General features: G+C 50.4%; 2 protein-coding genes across 2 annotated transcripts; one reads left to right on the forward strand and one right to left on the reverse strand.

Annotated features, from left to right (window-relative positions):
* The first annotated feature begins 205 nt into the window (after positions 1 to 205).
* Positions 206 to 4,951, forward strand: LOC124701798 (sugar transport protein MST4). The gene is made up of 3 exons (XM_047233893.1): positions 206 to 448; positions 1,399 to 1,718; positions 3,680 to 4,951. The coding sequence occupies exons 1-3, from the start codon at positions 313 to 315 to the stop codon at positions 4,769 to 4,771; spliced, it is 1,548 nt and encodes a 515-aa protein (XP_047089849.1). The 5' UTR covers positions 206 to 312; the 3' UTR covers positions 4,772 to 4,951.
* A 371-nt stretch (positions 4,952 to 5,322) lies between these two features.
* LOC124701799 (protein OBERON 4-like) lies at positions 5,323 to 11,363 on the reverse strand. Its single transcript, XM_047233894.1, has 3 exons — positions 7,970 to 11,363; positions 7,005 to 7,649; positions 5,323 to 5,821 (listed from the first exon to the last, which is right to left on the reverse strand). The coding sequence occupies exons 1-2, from the start codon at positions 11,361 to 11,363 to the stop codon at positions 7,078 to 7,080; spliced, it is 3,966 nt and encodes a 1,321-aa protein (XP_047089850.1). The 3' UTR covers positions 5,323 to 5,821; positions 7,005 to 7,077.
* Between the last annotated feature and the right edge of the window lie 6,799 nt (positions 11,364 to 18,162).

Genomic DNA, 18,162 nt, shown 5'->3' on the forward strand with positions numbered 1-18,162 from the left:
CGTGGGCCGTGGAGCCGTCCGTTGACTGCCCATCAAAACAGCCAGCCGCCGTCGTGCATGGCCCCGCCGTACGATTCGCCGAGGCGACGTGGCCGTGTCTGGCCGCTCGGATCCCTTTGAAACTTCTCCGTCGATGGGCTTCTCACTCTCTATATATACCCAGGGACTTTGGAGCCTTGTCTCTCATCTTCCCCACTCTCTCTCTCTCTGGCTGGCTAGCCCTTCCTCTGGTTCTGTGTAGGGAGAAACACTCGCTAGCTAGCTACTTGTCTGTTGCTGATCTCGTGTAGCTAGCCTCACCGTCGAGCGGAGATGACGGGCGGAGGGATGTCGGTGTCGGCGCCGGGCGGCGTGGAGTTCGAGGCAAAGATCACGCCCATCGTCATCATCTCCTGCATCATGGCCGCCACCGGCGGGCTCATGTTCGGCTACGACGTCGGAATCTCAGGTACCAACCTATACCATCTCCACGCGCGCGTGCATATATACATGGCGGAGCGATCCCTACATGCCGTCGTCTTCGATCATGTATGTTTGCGCGTTCCTCCATTAACCCTCGATTGATGTAGTTTGGACTGCAAGTTCGTCTTCTTATGACGAAGCAGATAGCCACACATACTCCTACAAGTTCGTCATTAACCTGCAACCCATCATTGATCACCATTTTGGCATTTTGTATAGTACTCCTCCAGCTTTTGGAGTACTTGGAGTAATTGTATGTATTGACTCGGCTGTGAACGCCTCCAGCTTTTGCGCAGGATTATGCTCCACCCTGTCTAACAGCTAGTTTGATCCTGTGATGATCCCATCTTAATTTGTCTATCATATTTGGAAGAAAAAAATTTGGTAGAGTGCTGTGAGCTAGCCACCTGCTTTGGCAGCCTGTTAAGAGCAAGTACAATAGAGTCCAGTCAGCTGACTATAAGACATTAAATAATATATTTTAGATGAGTTGGAGGAGAGAGAAGAGGAGAGAGAAGGGAGGTGAAGCTACTTATCGATAACCAGCTACTTGCACGTGCTTCTAGCAGCGCTTGTGAGAGTGAAAGGTGGACCATATATTAGTAAAGTACTACATTTTTATAGCCAACTATTGTACATGTTAGCTATATGATAACTATAAATGATATGACATCTTGTTATAGCCAACAGTTGGCTATACTATTGGAATTGCTCTTCAGTTGTTATAGCCAACCAATCTGCATATGAGTCAGTAAAACCGTCATGTGTGGACACGTTGCCTGTTGAGATTCAAGCCAATAAATTCTTACCAAGTTTAAGTAGAAAACCTTATCCATTTCACCCAAAGAGTCCAGCTCAGTCAGCAACCAAAATTCACACGTAATTAATTTCTGTTAATTAATCGAAATCTAAAAGGAGAAACAATTTATTTCGCAGGCGGTGTGACGTCCATGGACGACTTCCTGGAGGAGTTCTTCCCGGCGGTGCTGCGGCGGAAGCAGCAGGACAAGGAGAGCAACTACTGCAAGTACGACAACCAGGGCCTGCAGCTCTTCACGTCCTCGCTCTACCTCGCGGGGCTCACCGCCACCTTCTTCGCATCCTACACCACGCGCCGACTGGGGCGCCGCCTCACCATGCTCATCGCAGGGGTCTTCTTCCTCGTCGGCGTCGTCTTCAACGGCGCCGCGCAGAACCTCGCCATGCTCATCGTCGGCAGGATCCTGCTCGGCTGCGGCGTAGGCTTCGCCAACCAGGTGAGAGCGCATGCATTTAATACACTATCCTTTACATTTGATACTCTCGTAAGTCCTAATTAGTCAGTTGAGTCAAAAAAAAAAGTTTTTGTGCAAACTGAAGTCAAACATGGAAAGCTAGCGGTGGCTGGTTTGCGAATTTGTATAGCACGCGCGTATGCCCGGGGCATGATTTTCCGCGCCCTCGGAAAATGACGTGCTAACTCGTCTGCAGTTTCTTCTTGTTTGGTGGCAATCAGTCACCGTCCATGTGCTAAAGTATATTTGGGCCCAACTTAAAAAAAATGTCTGCCTTATAAAATCTCATACGTCCAGATTGGTACGTACTAAAAAAAAGAGTTAGGTTTCTACACGTACGTACAGTGGCGTGCCATGCTGCAGTAGGTACATCATACGGGACCTTTTTTAAGTTTCTACACGTACAGGCCGGAATTTAAGGGTCAAACGCGTAGAAACTATGTATACTCTCGTGCATGACTTGTGTTGGTGCACGTTGACACCTGCCATTGGCGGCGCCACCACACCATCGCCTCGCTAGCTAGATAAACCTTTTTAAGTTTCAAAGATTCCGATGGATGGTCCGAGGGTGACTAGCTAACGCCAAGTTCAGAATCTACTGGACCGAAATGTTTGGAGAAATTTGAGCCAAGCCGATACTGATAGGTGATGCACACTTGCAACTTATCTCCGTGGTTTTACTAGTCTCCGGCGAACTGATGGTGTGGCTGCCTGCTCTTCAGTTGTCCAAGTCTCTATCAGCTTGGACTAGAGATGCATATACGGCTTTGGATGCTTCCCATTTTGTCGAAGCTGGCCGGTGTATTCAGTTGCAGCAGACGCGGTTGTTCATGCATAGACCACACACACATATAGCGGCCAGCCCTAGCTGCTAGCTGGTGGAAGGAGTGGTGCCGCATAAACTTGAGGGAGGATTTCGCCGAAATTGTTACTGTCCTTGGCTCTGCCTGCAACTTGCAAGAGATGCTTGATTTGGTGGTGTACTTGCCTTGGATTCTTCTGGTTACGTAATTTTCGAACGTGAAAACCAAGATCAACAAGGAGATGCGTGTGTGGATTGTAGACAATCCTAGAGCAGCGATCTTTCGTCGGTTGAAAATGCCGAGAACCTGTGCACCTGCTTTCAGATGGTAGGACGATGCATTAGATTACTATACAGATCAGTGCACTGATTGACCATTAGTTTAGGTACGTGTTCTGCATACTAACATACAAAAAGAATAACATTGTTATACACGAGAGGCCTCTGGGCTCAATTATACGAGCAGGCAAGACACGAGCATGTGTGCTAGAGGCCTAAAACTCGAGCAGGAGTAGATAATCGGTCCAACAATTTTGATTAGTTTATTTCACAACTACTGATTAGGATTATTTATTAAGATTCCGACAGTGGTAGGTGGTTTCTGATACTCCCTCCATCCTAAAATATAAGGCGTCTAAGGATTAGTTAAAAGTCAATGTTTTTAAAGTTTGACTAAATTTATACATAAAAATATAAATATTTGCAATACTAAATCATTATCAATAAATTCACCCTAAAGTATATTTCTTAATATGTCAATTTGATATTGTAGATGTAAATATTTTTTTTCTAAATATTTGGTCAAAGTTTGTAAGGTTTGACTTTTGACCAATCCTTAGACGCCTTACATTTTGGCATGGAGGGAGTACTTACTTTATTTGTACAATCACTGTCACATTTTTTTAGATATAAGCACAATCACATTCACTTTTCTTTTGAGAGCACAATCACATTCACACGGTACTAGTATTGTTTTTAGTGGACGGTACTAGTGAAAAAACAAAGGAAAGAGAGACGTATGGGCCCAATGGGCCTCTTTAAGGCCATCTGAATACTTCATGTTTTTTAAATGAGACTGTTCCGTGATTTTGCCGCGTCATTTCTGAATCTCCAACTGACGAGAACACACCTCTATGTGCAGGCCGTTCCTCTGTTCCTGTCGGAGATCGCGCCGACGCGGATCCGCGGCGGGCTCAACATCCTGTTCCAGCTGAACGTGACCATCGGCATCCTCTTCGCGAACCTCGTCAACTACGGCACCAGCAAGATCCACCCGTGGGGCTGGCGCCTGTCGCTCTCCCTGGCCGGCATCCCGGCGGGGCTCCTCACCCTCGGCGCCATCTTCGTCACCGACACCCCCAACAGCCTCATCGAGCGCGGCCGCCTCGACGAGGGCAAGGCGGTGCTGAAGAAGATCCGCGGCACCGACAACGTGGAGCCCGAGTTCAACGAGATCGTGGAGGCGAGCCGGATCGCGCAGGAGGTGAAGCACCCGTTCCGGAACCTGCTCCAGCGCCGTAACCGGCCGCAGCTCGTCATCGCCGTGCTCCTCCAGATCTTCCAGCAGTTCACGGGCATCAACGCCATCATGTTCTACGCGCCCGTGCTCTTCAGCACGCTCGGGTTCAAGAACGACGCGTCGCTCTACTCGGCGGTGATCACCGGCGCCGTGAACGTGCTGTCGACGCTCGTGTCGGTCTACTCCGTCGACAAGGTCGGGCGGCGGGTGCTGCTGCTGGAGGCCGGCGTGCAGATGTTCCTGTCGCAGGTGGTGGTGGCCATCGTGCTGGGGATCAAGGTCACCGACAAGTCCGACAACCTGGGCAGCAGCTGGGCCATCCTGGTGGTGGTGGCCATCTGCACCTACGTGGCGGCGTTCGCCTGGTCCTGGGGCCCGCTCGGGTGGCTCATCCCCAGCGAGACCTTCCCTCTCGAGACGCGGTCGGCGGGGCAGAGCGTCACCGTGTGCATCAACCTGCTCTTCACCTTCCTCATCGCGCAGGCCTTCCTCTCCATGCTCTGCCACATGAAGTTCGCCATCTTCATCTTCTTCTCCGCATGGGTGCTCGTCATGTCCATCTTCGTCCTCTTCTTCCTCCCGGAGACAAAGAACGTGCCCATCGAGGAGATGACGGAGAAGGTGTGGAAGCAGCACTGGTTCTGGAAGCGCTTCATGGACGACGACCACCACCACATCGCCAACGGCAACGGCAAACACAACGGCTCCGTTTAAGCGCCGATATATATCTCAACTGTTCTGCAGTCGCCTCCTCGGGTGCAGAACTCGAATTAGAATTAAACAAGATGGATGCTGAGCTTTATAGATCGATGGATCTCGTGTGTAAAGATATGCATATACTTTCAATCGCGTGCTCAACTATGAAACTCATGAGAAGAGCAGGCAGGCCTTATATATGTACTCGTTTAGTACTTTAGTAGTGTAGAGCACAAGCGCCAAGTACTCGTTTAGTATAATTAGTACTGTATCATTTATGTGTTTATTTTGTCTTGGCGAGTTCAAGCAGATTTGGTCTCTGACAGCAGATTCGTTAATAGACATCAGTAATGTTTCCCATCCACATCTCTTTTAACCAGCTAATATATATATCTCATCATCACCATCGTCGAACTCTGTGTCCATCGCGTTGCAAGCTGGAATCACAGCTAGTCAGAGGAACACAGTTCAACCCAGTGTCATGACTTGATTCCGATTAAAAATCTCAGGACAGCATTTCTCAAAAATTTCTCCCACATTGAACAGTTAAAGCAGAAACCTCCGAGGAATAAGATCAAGAAATTACTTAGTATGGCGAGATAGCCTTGGATAAAATGAGCAGAAATCCGTACATCTGTTAGCCATTCAGACATGGCCTAAGCAGCTTCCCAGTGAGAACCACTAATGTATCATAATTTACACATACAGTTATATGCCCTACATAGACTACCACCAACCTGCCTCTAACATACTTCAGCAGCGCATCTTGCACCCAGTAAAATTTCGAGCCCAGGAGCTTCCGGACCTGTTGGCTTAAATCAGGACTGTTCCATTGTACGAAGTCGTACATAATTCAAAACTGGAACAGCAAAGCTGGTTTGGTACATTCACAGGAATAAGATATGCCCGTTCGGTTCATTCACAGGCGAAAACACTCTTGCCACATTCTCCCATTTGTGATGCTTGCACCTAGCATCCTTGTTTTCTGAAGAGCAATTCTTCAAGGAAGATGACAGGACGTTTGCCAACCAGCTATGTAAGCCACAGTATGCTCAAAGGATTGTCCTCCTAGAAAAAAGAGAAATTCAAAAGTTAATATTTCCATTTATCGAGCACGATAATATATACCTAGATGAACGCTCAAAAGAGCCACCCTACAGCTCTAGATTCTAATGATGGTGTTCCTCATGAATTTCCAGTTGCATTCAAAAGTTAGCCTGATTGAAGATTAATTTGTTACTACGTCTGATCCAAAGTTGTAGATCATTTCATGTAGATCCTTCCCCACTCCCAATGCACTTCCTTTCATCTTGTCCCAATTTCGTCCCCTCTTTAATTTTCGTACAAAACTGAGCTTACAACTCTACAAAAAATTGCGTTTGGGAGGAAAGGAGAAAGTAGTTAAAATAAATGAAGGGCGATATTGGCATTTTACCAACACCCTTAACTCTCGTGTACCATTTTAACGGACCTGTATTTTGGATAGGAGGTAGTATTTTAAAACTCTATACTTTTACTACAAACATCAAATACAACATGTTTTGGCCACTTGCATGAATTATAACACCAAATTAATCCAAATACACCGTTGGGTTTGGCACAAAATTGTCAATAAACTAGCAATAGAAGTTCATTTCATATATCTAAAAGCTTGAATAGTGAATACACAAGTTCCTTTGTCTTTACTCAGGAGCCTCAAACCATGTCAATTATGTAAACCGATTATAAGCCACATGCCCACACTAGTTTAGCTGCATCGTGGTAAGCTACTCTCATGGAAAAAAAGCTGCATTGTGATAACTCAGTGAATCAACGGGCCATGCCATTACTGACAGCAAATGACACCGCCTAAATAAGAAAAGAACTCCATGATAGGTCCATTAATTTAGTAAGCAAACCTTCGAATACAATCAGTGGCCTCGTTTAGTTTATTTCGTAGAAACTTACAACAGTAAAACACCACGTGTGTGTGCAGATATTTATTTAAATAGTACAGCAACAGCTGAAGTTAATAGTACAATATTGCCTATGTGAATGGTACACACATGACATAACATAGGAACTGGTAGCAGGTGAAACTTCTATATAGATATGTCAGCTTGAAAAATGATTATACTATAATCTTAAGTTAATGATACTAAATAATAGAAAAGAAAAGAAAGATGTAGGACAACACGAGAGAATAAATAACCTTACTATATGGCAGCTTAGAAGCATCAATGGAACAAACCAGGAAAGATTTATAACTTACACAGTACGGAGGCTGCCTTCAGTAAGCTCAGCAACTTTTCATAACTGTAACTAACCACGGGAAGTAACCTTGTTCATGTCCTTAAATTTTGTTTTGCTGCCTCCATTTTCAACATTAATTCCCTGATGCTATCTTCCATCCTTATTTTCGTGCTGAGAAATTGATGGCGTGATCTTTCGATGACTTGAAGTTCTTCAAACTTTTGCTTGCGCCTCTCTTGTAACTCATTTATGCGGAGTTCAGATATTTGAGTAGTATAATGTTCCTCGATGTGGGCATATTTTAGCATCGCGACATGTTTCAGACTCTCAGCTTCTTTACGTGCTTCATTGGCACGTTCCTGGTACATATTTGCCTCAGCCTGCTTTAACCTAACTAGGCCATCCAGTTCATCAGAAACTGGCTTATTACTGTTGACCGCCTGAAGCTCTGTTTCAGCCATTTTTCTAGACATTGATTGGCTCCCAGGGGTAGAAAGGAGACCTGCTTTTTCTAGGAACGGAACTCCTTCTAAGGTAACTGATGGTAACCATGTTGCCGTTCGACTTGAGCTAGGAATCCCATTTGTTCCTTCAGCAATGCTACATGGAATGCCCTTCAGTGGTACTAATGGACCACTGCCCATACCCAGGCTAGGATTGTTATCTGGAAATGGAAAATAGAGTGTTAACATGGTTGCCAACAGATGGCAGCTTGTGCTATATTTAGACATCACGGTGATGAAAGCATGGATCACAAAATTTACTGTAGTACTGCCACTCTCAAGGATCTAATGTGTACTTTCAAATCCTTAATGGAAGAGCCTACAAGCTAGGTACTTGTTCTTGGTCTGAGCATCAAGCAAGGGCGATGCTAACACAGTTACTACTCTTCTTTATATGTCAGGAAATATAAATAAATGCAACAGTTCAACAAGCATAGACATGGCAACTATTACTTCTCATTACATATGATGAGTTGCTTACCAGAAAAGAATGCAATGACATATTTGACGACTTCAGAATAATAGGCCTTGTTTTCTAATTTAATCAGCATCTGCTTGACAAAGTTCCTGACTCTCCTACCCTTTGCATCATCACTCGCTGAGAAGATTCTTTCGACATACTGAAGCTCTCTGATAAGAGCCTCCATCCTCCATTGCTTAGCACATGTTCGAAAGACTTCCTTCACAAAACCATACATCTCTGATGCATGTCCACAAGCAGCACAATTGAAGTGCATCTCGTTAGTGCCATGTGCCCTAGAACCACTTCCCCCCTTCCGAATAAGGGAGTGTCGTAAGCCACAATCTGTGTGGCACCAATGGAGGCACACATCACAACCTACCCAGCTACATGTATTAGATGCCATGTCAAACTTCAAGCAGATAATGCACATGCAGTTACTACAGAAACCAGTCTTCTGTTGACAAATTTTACAATCACAATCAGACACTGGTAGAACGCTTTGGCATGAGAGATTGCGGCATTTCAAATTCAGAAAAATGTCAACTAAATCAGATGTAGCAATGCTACCACTTTTCTTTATAACATCCGGAAGACCAGTCCTTATAGCAACAAGTATCTCCAGCAACACCCGTGGACACCTTTGCAATATTTCACTATTCAAGTCTGATCGTTTTTTAAGTGCTTCCTGCAATGCTAATACCTGTTCTCTTTTACCTGCATCAATTATGATCTCAGAAATGGCCTCCTTCAAATATGCTCTAGAATTACTTGTCATCTCTTGAAACATCCTTGCTGTATAATTCAGAGGTTCCGAAACAATCTTGGAAATAACCTTCTCAACAACACCAGCACCATTCAGCACAAGCCGCTCCTCGTGCTGCCGCTCACCCCTTGAAAGACTGCTGCTACTTCTCTCTCTCGTGAGCTGCCTTCTTTGTTTATTATGTTCTGGTCCAGCATCAGGAGAACCATGATTCCGTGTGGGTGACAAGACGTGTGAGATCCCATTGTTCTGCATGTTCGCACCAATGAAAGTATTATCTGATAAATGACCATTTTGGAGTACTCTCTGAAGTAGTGGGGTAGCATCCCCTTTCTCAGTAGATCTGTTTGCTGACAACTGAGTTTGCCATCCTGTGTTGTTGCCCACCTTATCAGCTCCTTGAAACAAAGGTTTACTGCCTACTGAATGCTCACAGTTGTCCAATGGCTGTTGGGTAAGTGAGAAACTAGGATTGTGAACTAGTGTAGAACTGGTCAACGGTATGGAAGCTGTTATTCCATCTGAATTTGTGCAGAATGACGATGATGAGGATGATGACTGAGAGCATGGTCCATGGGCTAGAGAATCAGGTCTGGGAATGAAGGATTTGAATTCAGGATTCTGTAAACCACCCGACAAGCTTAGTGAAAGATCAAGTCTCCCTATCTTGAGAGTGTCGTCTTCCTTCTTTACAGAAGTAACTCTTGCAGTTTCCGATGAATCTTTTTGGTCCATGTCAGGGGGGCGCAATCCCAAGTCAAAACTTCTCTCAGCTAAACTAGCAGTACCTGCCTTATTAAGCACATCAAATGCTATACCCTTTCCTTTATCTTCAGCCCTTGGCTTCACCGTAATCAGATCCAAAGTCATGCCCTCTTCCTTACTGTCCGTAATATGGTCCTTAGGTGGTTGAAGGAAAACACTAGTACCTACTAGGTTGGCCTCTAGATCAGCATGTTTTACTTGTTCTGCGAGTATTTCATGCTCAAGAACTGCCTCTTTGTGTACGACTTCGGTTTCACCAAATGCAGCCATACTTTCACAAGTATAGCTCTCATGTCCCTCTTCCACTGGCTGGGGTGCGACAGATTCAGTTGTTTCATCCGTCTTCTTACCACTCATACTTTCAATGTTAGTTTCTTTAATTTCTTGAGTCTCTTGAAACAGAGGAGTAATGACCTCTTCCTGCAGCAGAGTAGAAGAACTGCTCTTTCCAGCTATATCAAGAGCATCAGTAGTTCCTTCTTGCGGGGATACTGTCGCATGAATTGCTTCCTCCGGCATACCAGATGAATTGTTCTGTCCTGCCACATCAATTGTACTGGCTGTTAGCAGGATGTCTCCTTCATGCATCGCTTCCTTCAGCACACTGGAACAACTGACCTCTCTCGGCGCATCAACAACATTGGCAGCTACTATGTTTGCTTGTTCCTGCATGTCCCCCTGCAGGGTAGCAGATGAAGTGCAATTTCCAACACCGTCACTGACATCGGCATCTCTATCTCTCGCTTCTTCGGGAAGAACTTCCTGCAGCATACTCGCCGAACCGCCCTTGCAAACAACATCGACATCATTAGCAATCTCACCTAACGGCGTCACTCCTTCCTGTGTCTTTTCTTGTTGTATGCTAGATGAAGTGCCCTGGCCAACTTCATCGACAGCAACGGCAGTTTCATCTTCGCGTGATGCAGTTTCATCTTGTGCTGTCACTTGTTCCTGAGCAGTCTCCTTCAGTGTACCAGACGAAGTGCTCTGCCCACCCATGTTAGAAGCATTGGCGGTATCAGGCCGTGTAACCAGTTCCTCCTGCCGCATACAGGAAGAAGTGGTCTGTCCACCTTGATCGACGGCACTGGGAGGAGCCTCGTCTCCTCCGCCAACCTTTTGTGATGCGGCATCAGATGCCGATTTCTGATGCTGTGCACTCTTTACTTTGCCTTCTTCTGCAACCGGCGTAGCATCCCCGCTCTTCCGTTCCAAGTTGTGCGCAGCTTGAGTTCTGAAATCCACTCGTAGTCTCGGTCGAGAAGATTCCACTTTCTTGGGCTCGCATCTGTCATCGGCACGGATCGAGTCAGCCCGCTTGTGATGCTCCGGCGCAGCGTGCGGGGCCTTGGTGCCGGGATCTGGCGCGACCTCCCCTTCCTCGATCTCGCTGGCGCCGCAGGTGGGCTTCCTGGACTTGGCAGCAGCATCCACCCTCCGCCTGGGCTCACTGGGAGATCGCCGCGGCGGCGTGGGCGGCGACGGGGCCTGCCGCCTGGCGGCCGACCTGTGGCCGTCCACGCCGTTGTGGGGGTCCCTCCAGCCGCCGCTCGGCCGGCGCCACGCGGAGCCGCCGGCCCCGTCCCAGCGCGGTCGGTCGCGGTCGCGGTCGCGGAAGCCGTCCCGCCGGAACCCGGAGAAGCTCTCGGAGCGGTGCATCGCGCCGTAGTGCCCCCGCGGCGACGCGGAGGGGTCCCGGTAGCGGTGGTCGTGGAACCTGCCGCCGGCGCCGAGGGCCTTGCGGCGGTCGAGCTCGTCGCTCTCGTAGTCGGGGCGGCGGCGCGGCGGCGGCGGCGGGGGGGAGGAGGGCGGGCGGTCGTAGAACCTCCGCCTGTCGCTGTCCGGGTCGTCGTCCGCGTACGACGGCGGCCTCTGCCGCTTCATGCCACCGCGCGCGGGGCCGGGGTGGCGAATCGGATGAGGGTCGGATTGGGCGAGGACGGCGGTGGGTTGGTGGTCAGGTGAGGAGAGATAAGGAAAGAGCGGCGGAGAGCGAGGGTGGCGCTGATCTCATCGGCTCCGGTTTGCTTCCGGCTGACTCCACCTCCCGGCCACCACTCCCCTGGCTGCTGGCTAATGGCAGTCAACGGGCGTCACCTAGATTTGGACCCGGGTCTCGGAGCTGAGCTTTCTTTTTACTGCCGTGGGTTTGGTTCGGCGTGCGACTGGCGAGCGGGAGTGGTTCGGACGGGGCCCGCCGTCATGGATCGGGAGGTGGGTGGTGCGTGGGGGAGGGAGTCCCCGGCCCGGCTCGGATCCCGCACGGGGAGGCGGAACAGGGGACGCGGGGCCGGGTGTCGCGGCGCGGCGGCGCGTGGCGGAGCGGGATGAGTGGCGGTGGTGGAGTGGTGGGGGATGTGGCTGAGGCCTGGACTGGCGATGGCTCGTGCCGTGTGGAGGAGCCGGGATCGGGAGAGACGCAAGGTCAGCTTTTTGACGGGTGTTTGCGTATGGCGGATAGCCAGCGGTACCATCAGCAGCAAAGAAAAATTGCGACTTTTGTCTCACCTCCGCACTGCACTTGTCCAGCCACACCGTCATCACCACTGGTCCACTTTCCAGTGGAGTATACTCTCAGGCTCTCAGGGCATCTCCAACCGGGCGACCCATCCCGCGCCCGCGCGTCCGGATGGGTCGAAACGGACAAAACCGCGGCCCAGCGCGCGGACCCATCCCTAAAACGGATGGCCGCGGCGTCCGGGACGACCCAAACCCGGCCCAAATCTTGGACCGAGTTTGCGTGGCCGCGGACGCGAAAGGCCGGTCGCTCGCGTCCTCCCTTGTCCGCCCTCGGCCCGCTCGTCCGCCTCCCAAAACAGAAAACACTCCACCGTACTCCCAAAACCTAGAGATGGCCGACGAAGCGACCGCCGCCGCCACCGCCCCCGACACCACCGCCACCATCGAAGAGGAGGCACCCGCGGCCGTTGCCGCTCTCGCCGTGGAGGCGGCTCCCGAACCGGCGGTGGCCGAGCCCCACCGGGCCGCGGACGAAGAAGGCGAAGGCCGAGCTCACCCCGGAGCGAGAGGAAGCTCGAGAGCGAGGAAGAGGGGCGACCGGCGCAGGCGCCGGACCAACGGAAGAGGAAACCGCCGCCGAGCCGGGAGCCGGGCGGCCGGCGGCGGAAGCGGCCTTTCTCCAACTCCGAGACGGAGGCGAAGAGCGGTCTCCTTCAAGAGCAAGCGAGCCATGCTATTTACGGCCACCCGGCGCTCGGCCGGCACATGATCATCCCCGCACCGGCGCGGCCTCGGTGGGGAGCTCGGCCTCCTCCGTGACCCGGCCCCTTCCTCCAAGGTCAATCGCCCCGCCGACCGCCCTATTTGGGCACGAAATGGGGGCGCATGGGCGGCGGCGTACCGGCCACGGGATGGGTCACCGGAGGTGGGCGAGTCCATGACGGGGCCGTCACCTTCGTCCATTGACCCGAACCGTGCGCCGGCGAACTCCAAAGGCCCGAAGAACTCCGGGAGCCGCTGCGACGTCCGGTGCACGCAACCTCGTTCGACGATATGTCGGCCGCGCGCGCGCGAGCACCGTCCGCCGTGCGGCCCCTCCGTCTTTCGCGCGGACAATGCCGACGACCCTTCCATATCCTTCGACACAACAGGCTCCCCAGCCACCTCCCATTGACACACGAGGAGGCACTCGCCGTCCCGGCAGAGCATAAACATTGAGGAGGAGCCGTTGTTCGGTGAGGGCCTCACACAAGCCGCAGCTGCACAAGCTCGAGGTCGCCGGGTAAGCAAACGAACCGCCAACTACACGGAGAAGGAGGACAAGGTGCTCGTCGATGGATGGTTGACCATCGGGCAAGATGCGTTGACGGGTGCCGAGCGTAAGGGGTCCGCATTCGGCGCCGGATCTATGAATACTTCCATGAACATCGCAAATATGGACAGGAGCCATTTGAGAGCGACCGCAGCGAAATATCGCTCCAAAAGAGGTGGGGAGCAATTCAAACGGAGTGCAACAAGTTCCAGTGCGGCGTATGAGCACGCGAGGCGGCTCCCGTTAGTGGCATGGGTGTGAAGGACTTGGTATGATTCATAACCTCAACTTATTCATCCGATGTTTGCACATTTGTTTATCGTTGTTGTCTCGCTTTGCTCTAGGTGTGGCGAGCTTTGGAATTCTACAAAGCCAACAATGGAGAGAAGACCTTTGCCTTCCCTCATTGTTGGAAGGAACTCCACGGCACCCCCAAGTTCCGGGAGGGGTACGAGGGCTACATGGCGACCTTGACCGGCAACAATCCCGCCAAAGATGCCACGGTCATTGACCTTGATGGTGGGCAGCCTTGCGGCAGCCTCCGCTTCTCGTGCAAGTCGTCCACGCGGCCACAAGTCAACCAAAGCCGACATGAAGCGTGATGCGTCGTCCATGCTATTGTATGGCACTTTGAAGGAGATGCATGCGGACAGAGAGGTGTCCACGGACAAGAGGGATGAGAGGAGGCGCCGGGAGAAAGAAGAGGACAGGAAGAAATTCTTTGATGTCCAGCAGAAGAAGCTTGAGATTGAAGAGGTCAAGGCGAAGACCAAAGCTAAAGAACTTGAGCTCAAAGAGAGAGAACTTGAGCTCATAGCAATGGCAAGGGCCAAAGAGGTGGAGCTGAAGGCGAAGGAAGTTGAGCTCAAACGCCAAGCCGAGGACAACCTCATCATGAACGCCGACTTGACCAACATGAGCGAGGCAAAGAGAGCTTGGTTCGAGAAGAGACGAAGGAGATCCTCGAGCGCCCAAATTGAGTTAGACAATCTCAATTGCAATTTTTATATTTTTCTCAAACTATGACACATTTTATTTGATTTATCATGGTACATTTGATAATATTGTATGGTATTTGATAATATTTTATGTTTCCTATATATTATTTTATGTTTACGAGATATTATTATATATCAAAGTGAATTCGTGGCCGCAGGACCTATTTTCCAAAGAAATAGGCCAAATGGCCAAATGGGTGGCCGCCGCGTTGGGCGCAGGACGCGACCCAAACGGACGCGCGGACGCGGGGCTCCGTCCGCGCGTCCGCTCGGGCACGCAAACGGCCCAAAACGGACGGCCCAGCGCGTCCGTTTGGGTCGCCCGGTTGGAGATGCCCTCAACTCAGAGCATCTCCGCCAGCAGTGGAACCGGAAGCGCGGGCTCCAACAGAATTTTTTTAATCAAAAATAAAATAAAATCATAAACATGGATAGAAATACGAATTTACGTTTTCGAATATGAATTTGAAGTCTAGGCCATCACCGTCATTCATAGTATGGCTGTCAAAAAACAGGTTGGGCTTCAAGGCCAAATGATCACACGTACGGCTGCACCTCGATGATGTCTTCCTTGTCGCCGATCACTTGTGGCACCTCGTTCACTGGGACGAACTCTATGGACGCCGACGGGGGTATGGAAGCCAGTGCATACATGTACGTCGGTGTCGATATCGGCATGGACGTCGGCACATGCATGTACGTCGATGGTGTCGATGCTGCCATGGACGGCGCCGCAGCTTGCACCATCATCACCTCCTTATCGATGTGCTCGCGGTACATCTTGTGACACGCTGAAAGGACACAGATGTCGCCTAGAGGGGGGTGAATAGGCGGTTTAAAACTTTTACGAGATGGGCTTAACAAATGCGGAATAAAACTAGTGTTTACTTTGTCAAGCTCAAAGCCTATATACTATGGTTCACCTATGAGCACCAACAACTTATGCTAAGCAATATAAGCAACTAGGTGATAGCAAGATATATAACTTCAAGCACGATGACTATCACAAAGTAAAATGCATAAGTAAAGAGCTCGGGTATAGAGATAACCGAGGCACGAGGAAGACGATGATTTATCCCGAAGTTCACACTCTTGCGAGTGCTAATCTCCGTTGGAGAGGTGCGATGGCTTATTGCTCCCGAATGCCACAAGAGGCTCACCTTGAGGTGTGGTTGCTCGATGCACACCAACACCACAAAGGCCTCACCCCAAGATGCGGTACTCACACCACACAGCGAACGCCACGAAGGCGTCTCACCTTATTCTCCGGTGACCCTCGCCACAAAGGCCTAGGTCATGGTTCCACTAAGAGATTTCCTTCGAGGCGGAAACCGGGCCTTACACAAAGGTTGGGGCACACGTCCACAACTTAATTGGAGGCTCCCAACGAATCTCAACAAAGGCCTAGAATCCGTCTAGGGTTTCAAGAACCCAATAGTAACAACCTTCTTGCTTTCACTTCCACGAATCACCGTGGAGAACTCAAACCTATGCACCAAATGCAATGGCAAGAACACCACAAAGATGATCAAGTCATTCTCTCTCAAATTCCAACAAGGCTACAAAAGCTATTGGGGGAATAAGAGAGGAAGAACAAAGAGGAGAACAAAAAATTCTCCAAGATCTAGATCCCAAAGATTCACTCACAAAGAGATGATATGGTTTGGTCAAAGTGTCGATCTAGATCTCCTCTCTCTTTTCCCTAAAAAGGAGGCAAGAATCATGGAGGGATAGAGAGATAGGGCAAACTTATTAAGATCAACAATGGAGGAGAGAGAGAGTAGAAGAAGCACCAGCCCAAGGAGGAAGAAGGGGGTATTTATACCTCCAAGAAAATCGAGTTGTTGCAGGATATTTGGTGGGCAGATAATCTGGCCTAAGTTAGGGGCGGATAATCCGCCCCCCCCCCCTCCCCCGGAAAATCCGGGTCCTGGAAAAATCCGGCAAATGTCCGGCCCTTGATCCAAGGGATTACTGTGCCGCACGTCGAAAAGTCCTTAGCCGATTTTCAGGGGCCGGATATTTTGCAAATAACCGGCCCGGATTATCCGGCCTAGCAAACTTGTAAAATCAATATCTGAAGTTTGGTAGCTCCGGATAGAGTTGACGTGGGCATTACCCTTCGGGTAACCAATGTTGCCCTATCCTGTATTTCCTAGTTGGAGGCCCATGAAGGCACTCGATGGCAAGATGGGCCACTAGGACGGTGCAACGGAAGATTCCTTGAAGTACAAGACGCGGAAGGAGCTGAACAAGGAAAGTCTAGAGATAGATCTACTGTAAACCTAGTTGTACTCGATTAGGCCTCTTGAGACCTGGCCTCCTACATAAAGGCCAGGAGAGGGGCTGCCGAGATACAACCAATCTTAGCGATCTTAGCCAACAGAAGCTTAGAGCTAGGTTACCCTAGTACTTAGCCATCTCGACGAGATCACAACCGAACTATTCGGCACCCCATTGTAACCCATTATCATCATAATCAAGAACGTACGAGCAGTGACGTAAGGGTTTTACCTCATCGAGGGCCCCGAACCCGGGTAAATCGCTCTCCCCGCTTGTCCGTGAACCGATGTCTCGTGTCAGCTTGCAGGATTCCATCAACCCTAAGCCCCTATCGGAGGGCATTGCCGAGGAGCACCCTCGACAATTGGCGCCGTCTGTGGGAACCCTGTCGGCACAAGATCGGTCATCGGCAGATCCAATCATGACACCGGCGACTTCACCGGCAACTTCATCAGCAACTTCATCGACACCGTCATCGCCAAACCTGGGAAGCCCGATTCGGTTCGGCTCCTATGAGTTCACCCCACACAGCGATTCCTCCCGCTCAAACTTCTCAGATCTACAAGGAAACACGGAGATGACCTTCGGCAGCGTCGACTACAACGTCAACGCGGAAGGAATCCTTCGACTGCTGGAATCACCCACTTCCAGATCGACGAGTCCAAGCGCGTCATCATCACTCGACCTTTCGGCTGGTCTGACAGGCTCGACGAGTTCACCCGCGCCCTGGACTCCCCGTTCCGTGTCTTCCATATCGGTAGGATCCGACGATCCCACATCTTCGGAGTTAACTTCGTACTACTGCTTGAACTGCGACACCAGGAACGGGCTGGGATCGAGCGACACGCCGTTCATCTGCAATGCCCAGTATTCATCGGGAGAGGACAGTATCGACAGCATCGTCCAAGGAACCACCCGAAGAACGACACACCATCAGGTTTATGTCGCCAATAACACGGGAAACACAAGGCACAGAGGAGACGGAGACCATACCCCTCGTTCCAGTAGACGGGCAAGTTTCGAAAACAGTGCCAGCAACCACGACAGCGACTACACCATCGCAGACGAGGAGTGGGCAGCCGCCAGGGCAGCAGTACTCAACAACACACCGCTCCCCGCAGGAACCTCGGTTGGAACCCTCAATGCTTATCGCTCTATACTAGAGAAAAACCGGGAGCACCTATCGAAAGAGCAAGCCACCCTCGAGAGACGCCTATCTACGGCAGATTGATCCAGCGAACGACGAAGGGGCTCGCAAGGGAGCGCTTCTCGAAATACTCAGGGGGCAGGCAAACACCGGTCGAGGCTATCCAGGCTTTCGGAAGATGACGCTAGAGAAATCACGTCAAACCTGACCAAGTCCTTTATAACTACGGACACCGCAGGCATGCCACGGCCGAAAACCGCTGCAGAGCAACAGCCAACCTCGTTGCGTACCTCATCAACCGCGCCTCGAAGGATCCATGGCTCAAGCTCATCGAGGCGCCCTGGAAAGTCTCGCGATATTGGGAAATAATCTAGTTCCGCAAAAGGAAAAGACCACGGTGCAGGCTAGTGGTTCAAGACATCATGCGAGAGATGCACGGGATGAAATCACCCAGAGCAGGATCGACAAAGCAAGGCGACGACG

Source organism: Lolium rigidum, chromosome 3 (genome assembly GCF_022539505.1).
Source record: "Lolium rigidum isolate FL_2022 chromosome 3, APGP_CSIRO_Lrig_0.1, whole genome shotgun sequence".
In the NCBI taxonomy this organism is placed as follows: Eukaryota; Viridiplantae; Streptophyta; class Magnoliopsida; order Poales; family Poaceae; genus Lolium; species Lolium rigidum.

Bases quoted from the DNA above. Each gene is read 5' to 3' on its own strand.
- LOC124701798 (XM_047233893.1), top strand. From the start codon at position 313: ATGACGGGCGGAGGGATGTCGGTGTCGGCGCCGGGCGGCGTGGAGTTC. The intron at 449-1,398 runs GTACCAACCTAT...TTTATTTCGCAG, and splicing joins CTACGACGTCGGAATCTCAG to GCGGTGTGACGTCCATGGAC. The intron at 1,719-3,679 runs GTGAGAGCGCAT...CTCTATGTGCAG, and splicing joins GCGTAGGCTTCGCCAACCAG to GCCGTTCCTCTGTTCCTGTC.
- LOC124701799 (XM_047233894.1), bottom strand. From the start codon at position 11,363: ATGAAGCGGCAGAGGCCGCCGTCGTACGCGGACGACGACCCGGACAGC. The intron at 7,650-7,969 runs GTAAGCAACTCA...TTCCATTTCCAG, and splicing joins TGTCATTGCATTCTTTTCTG to ATAACAATCCTAGCCTGGGT.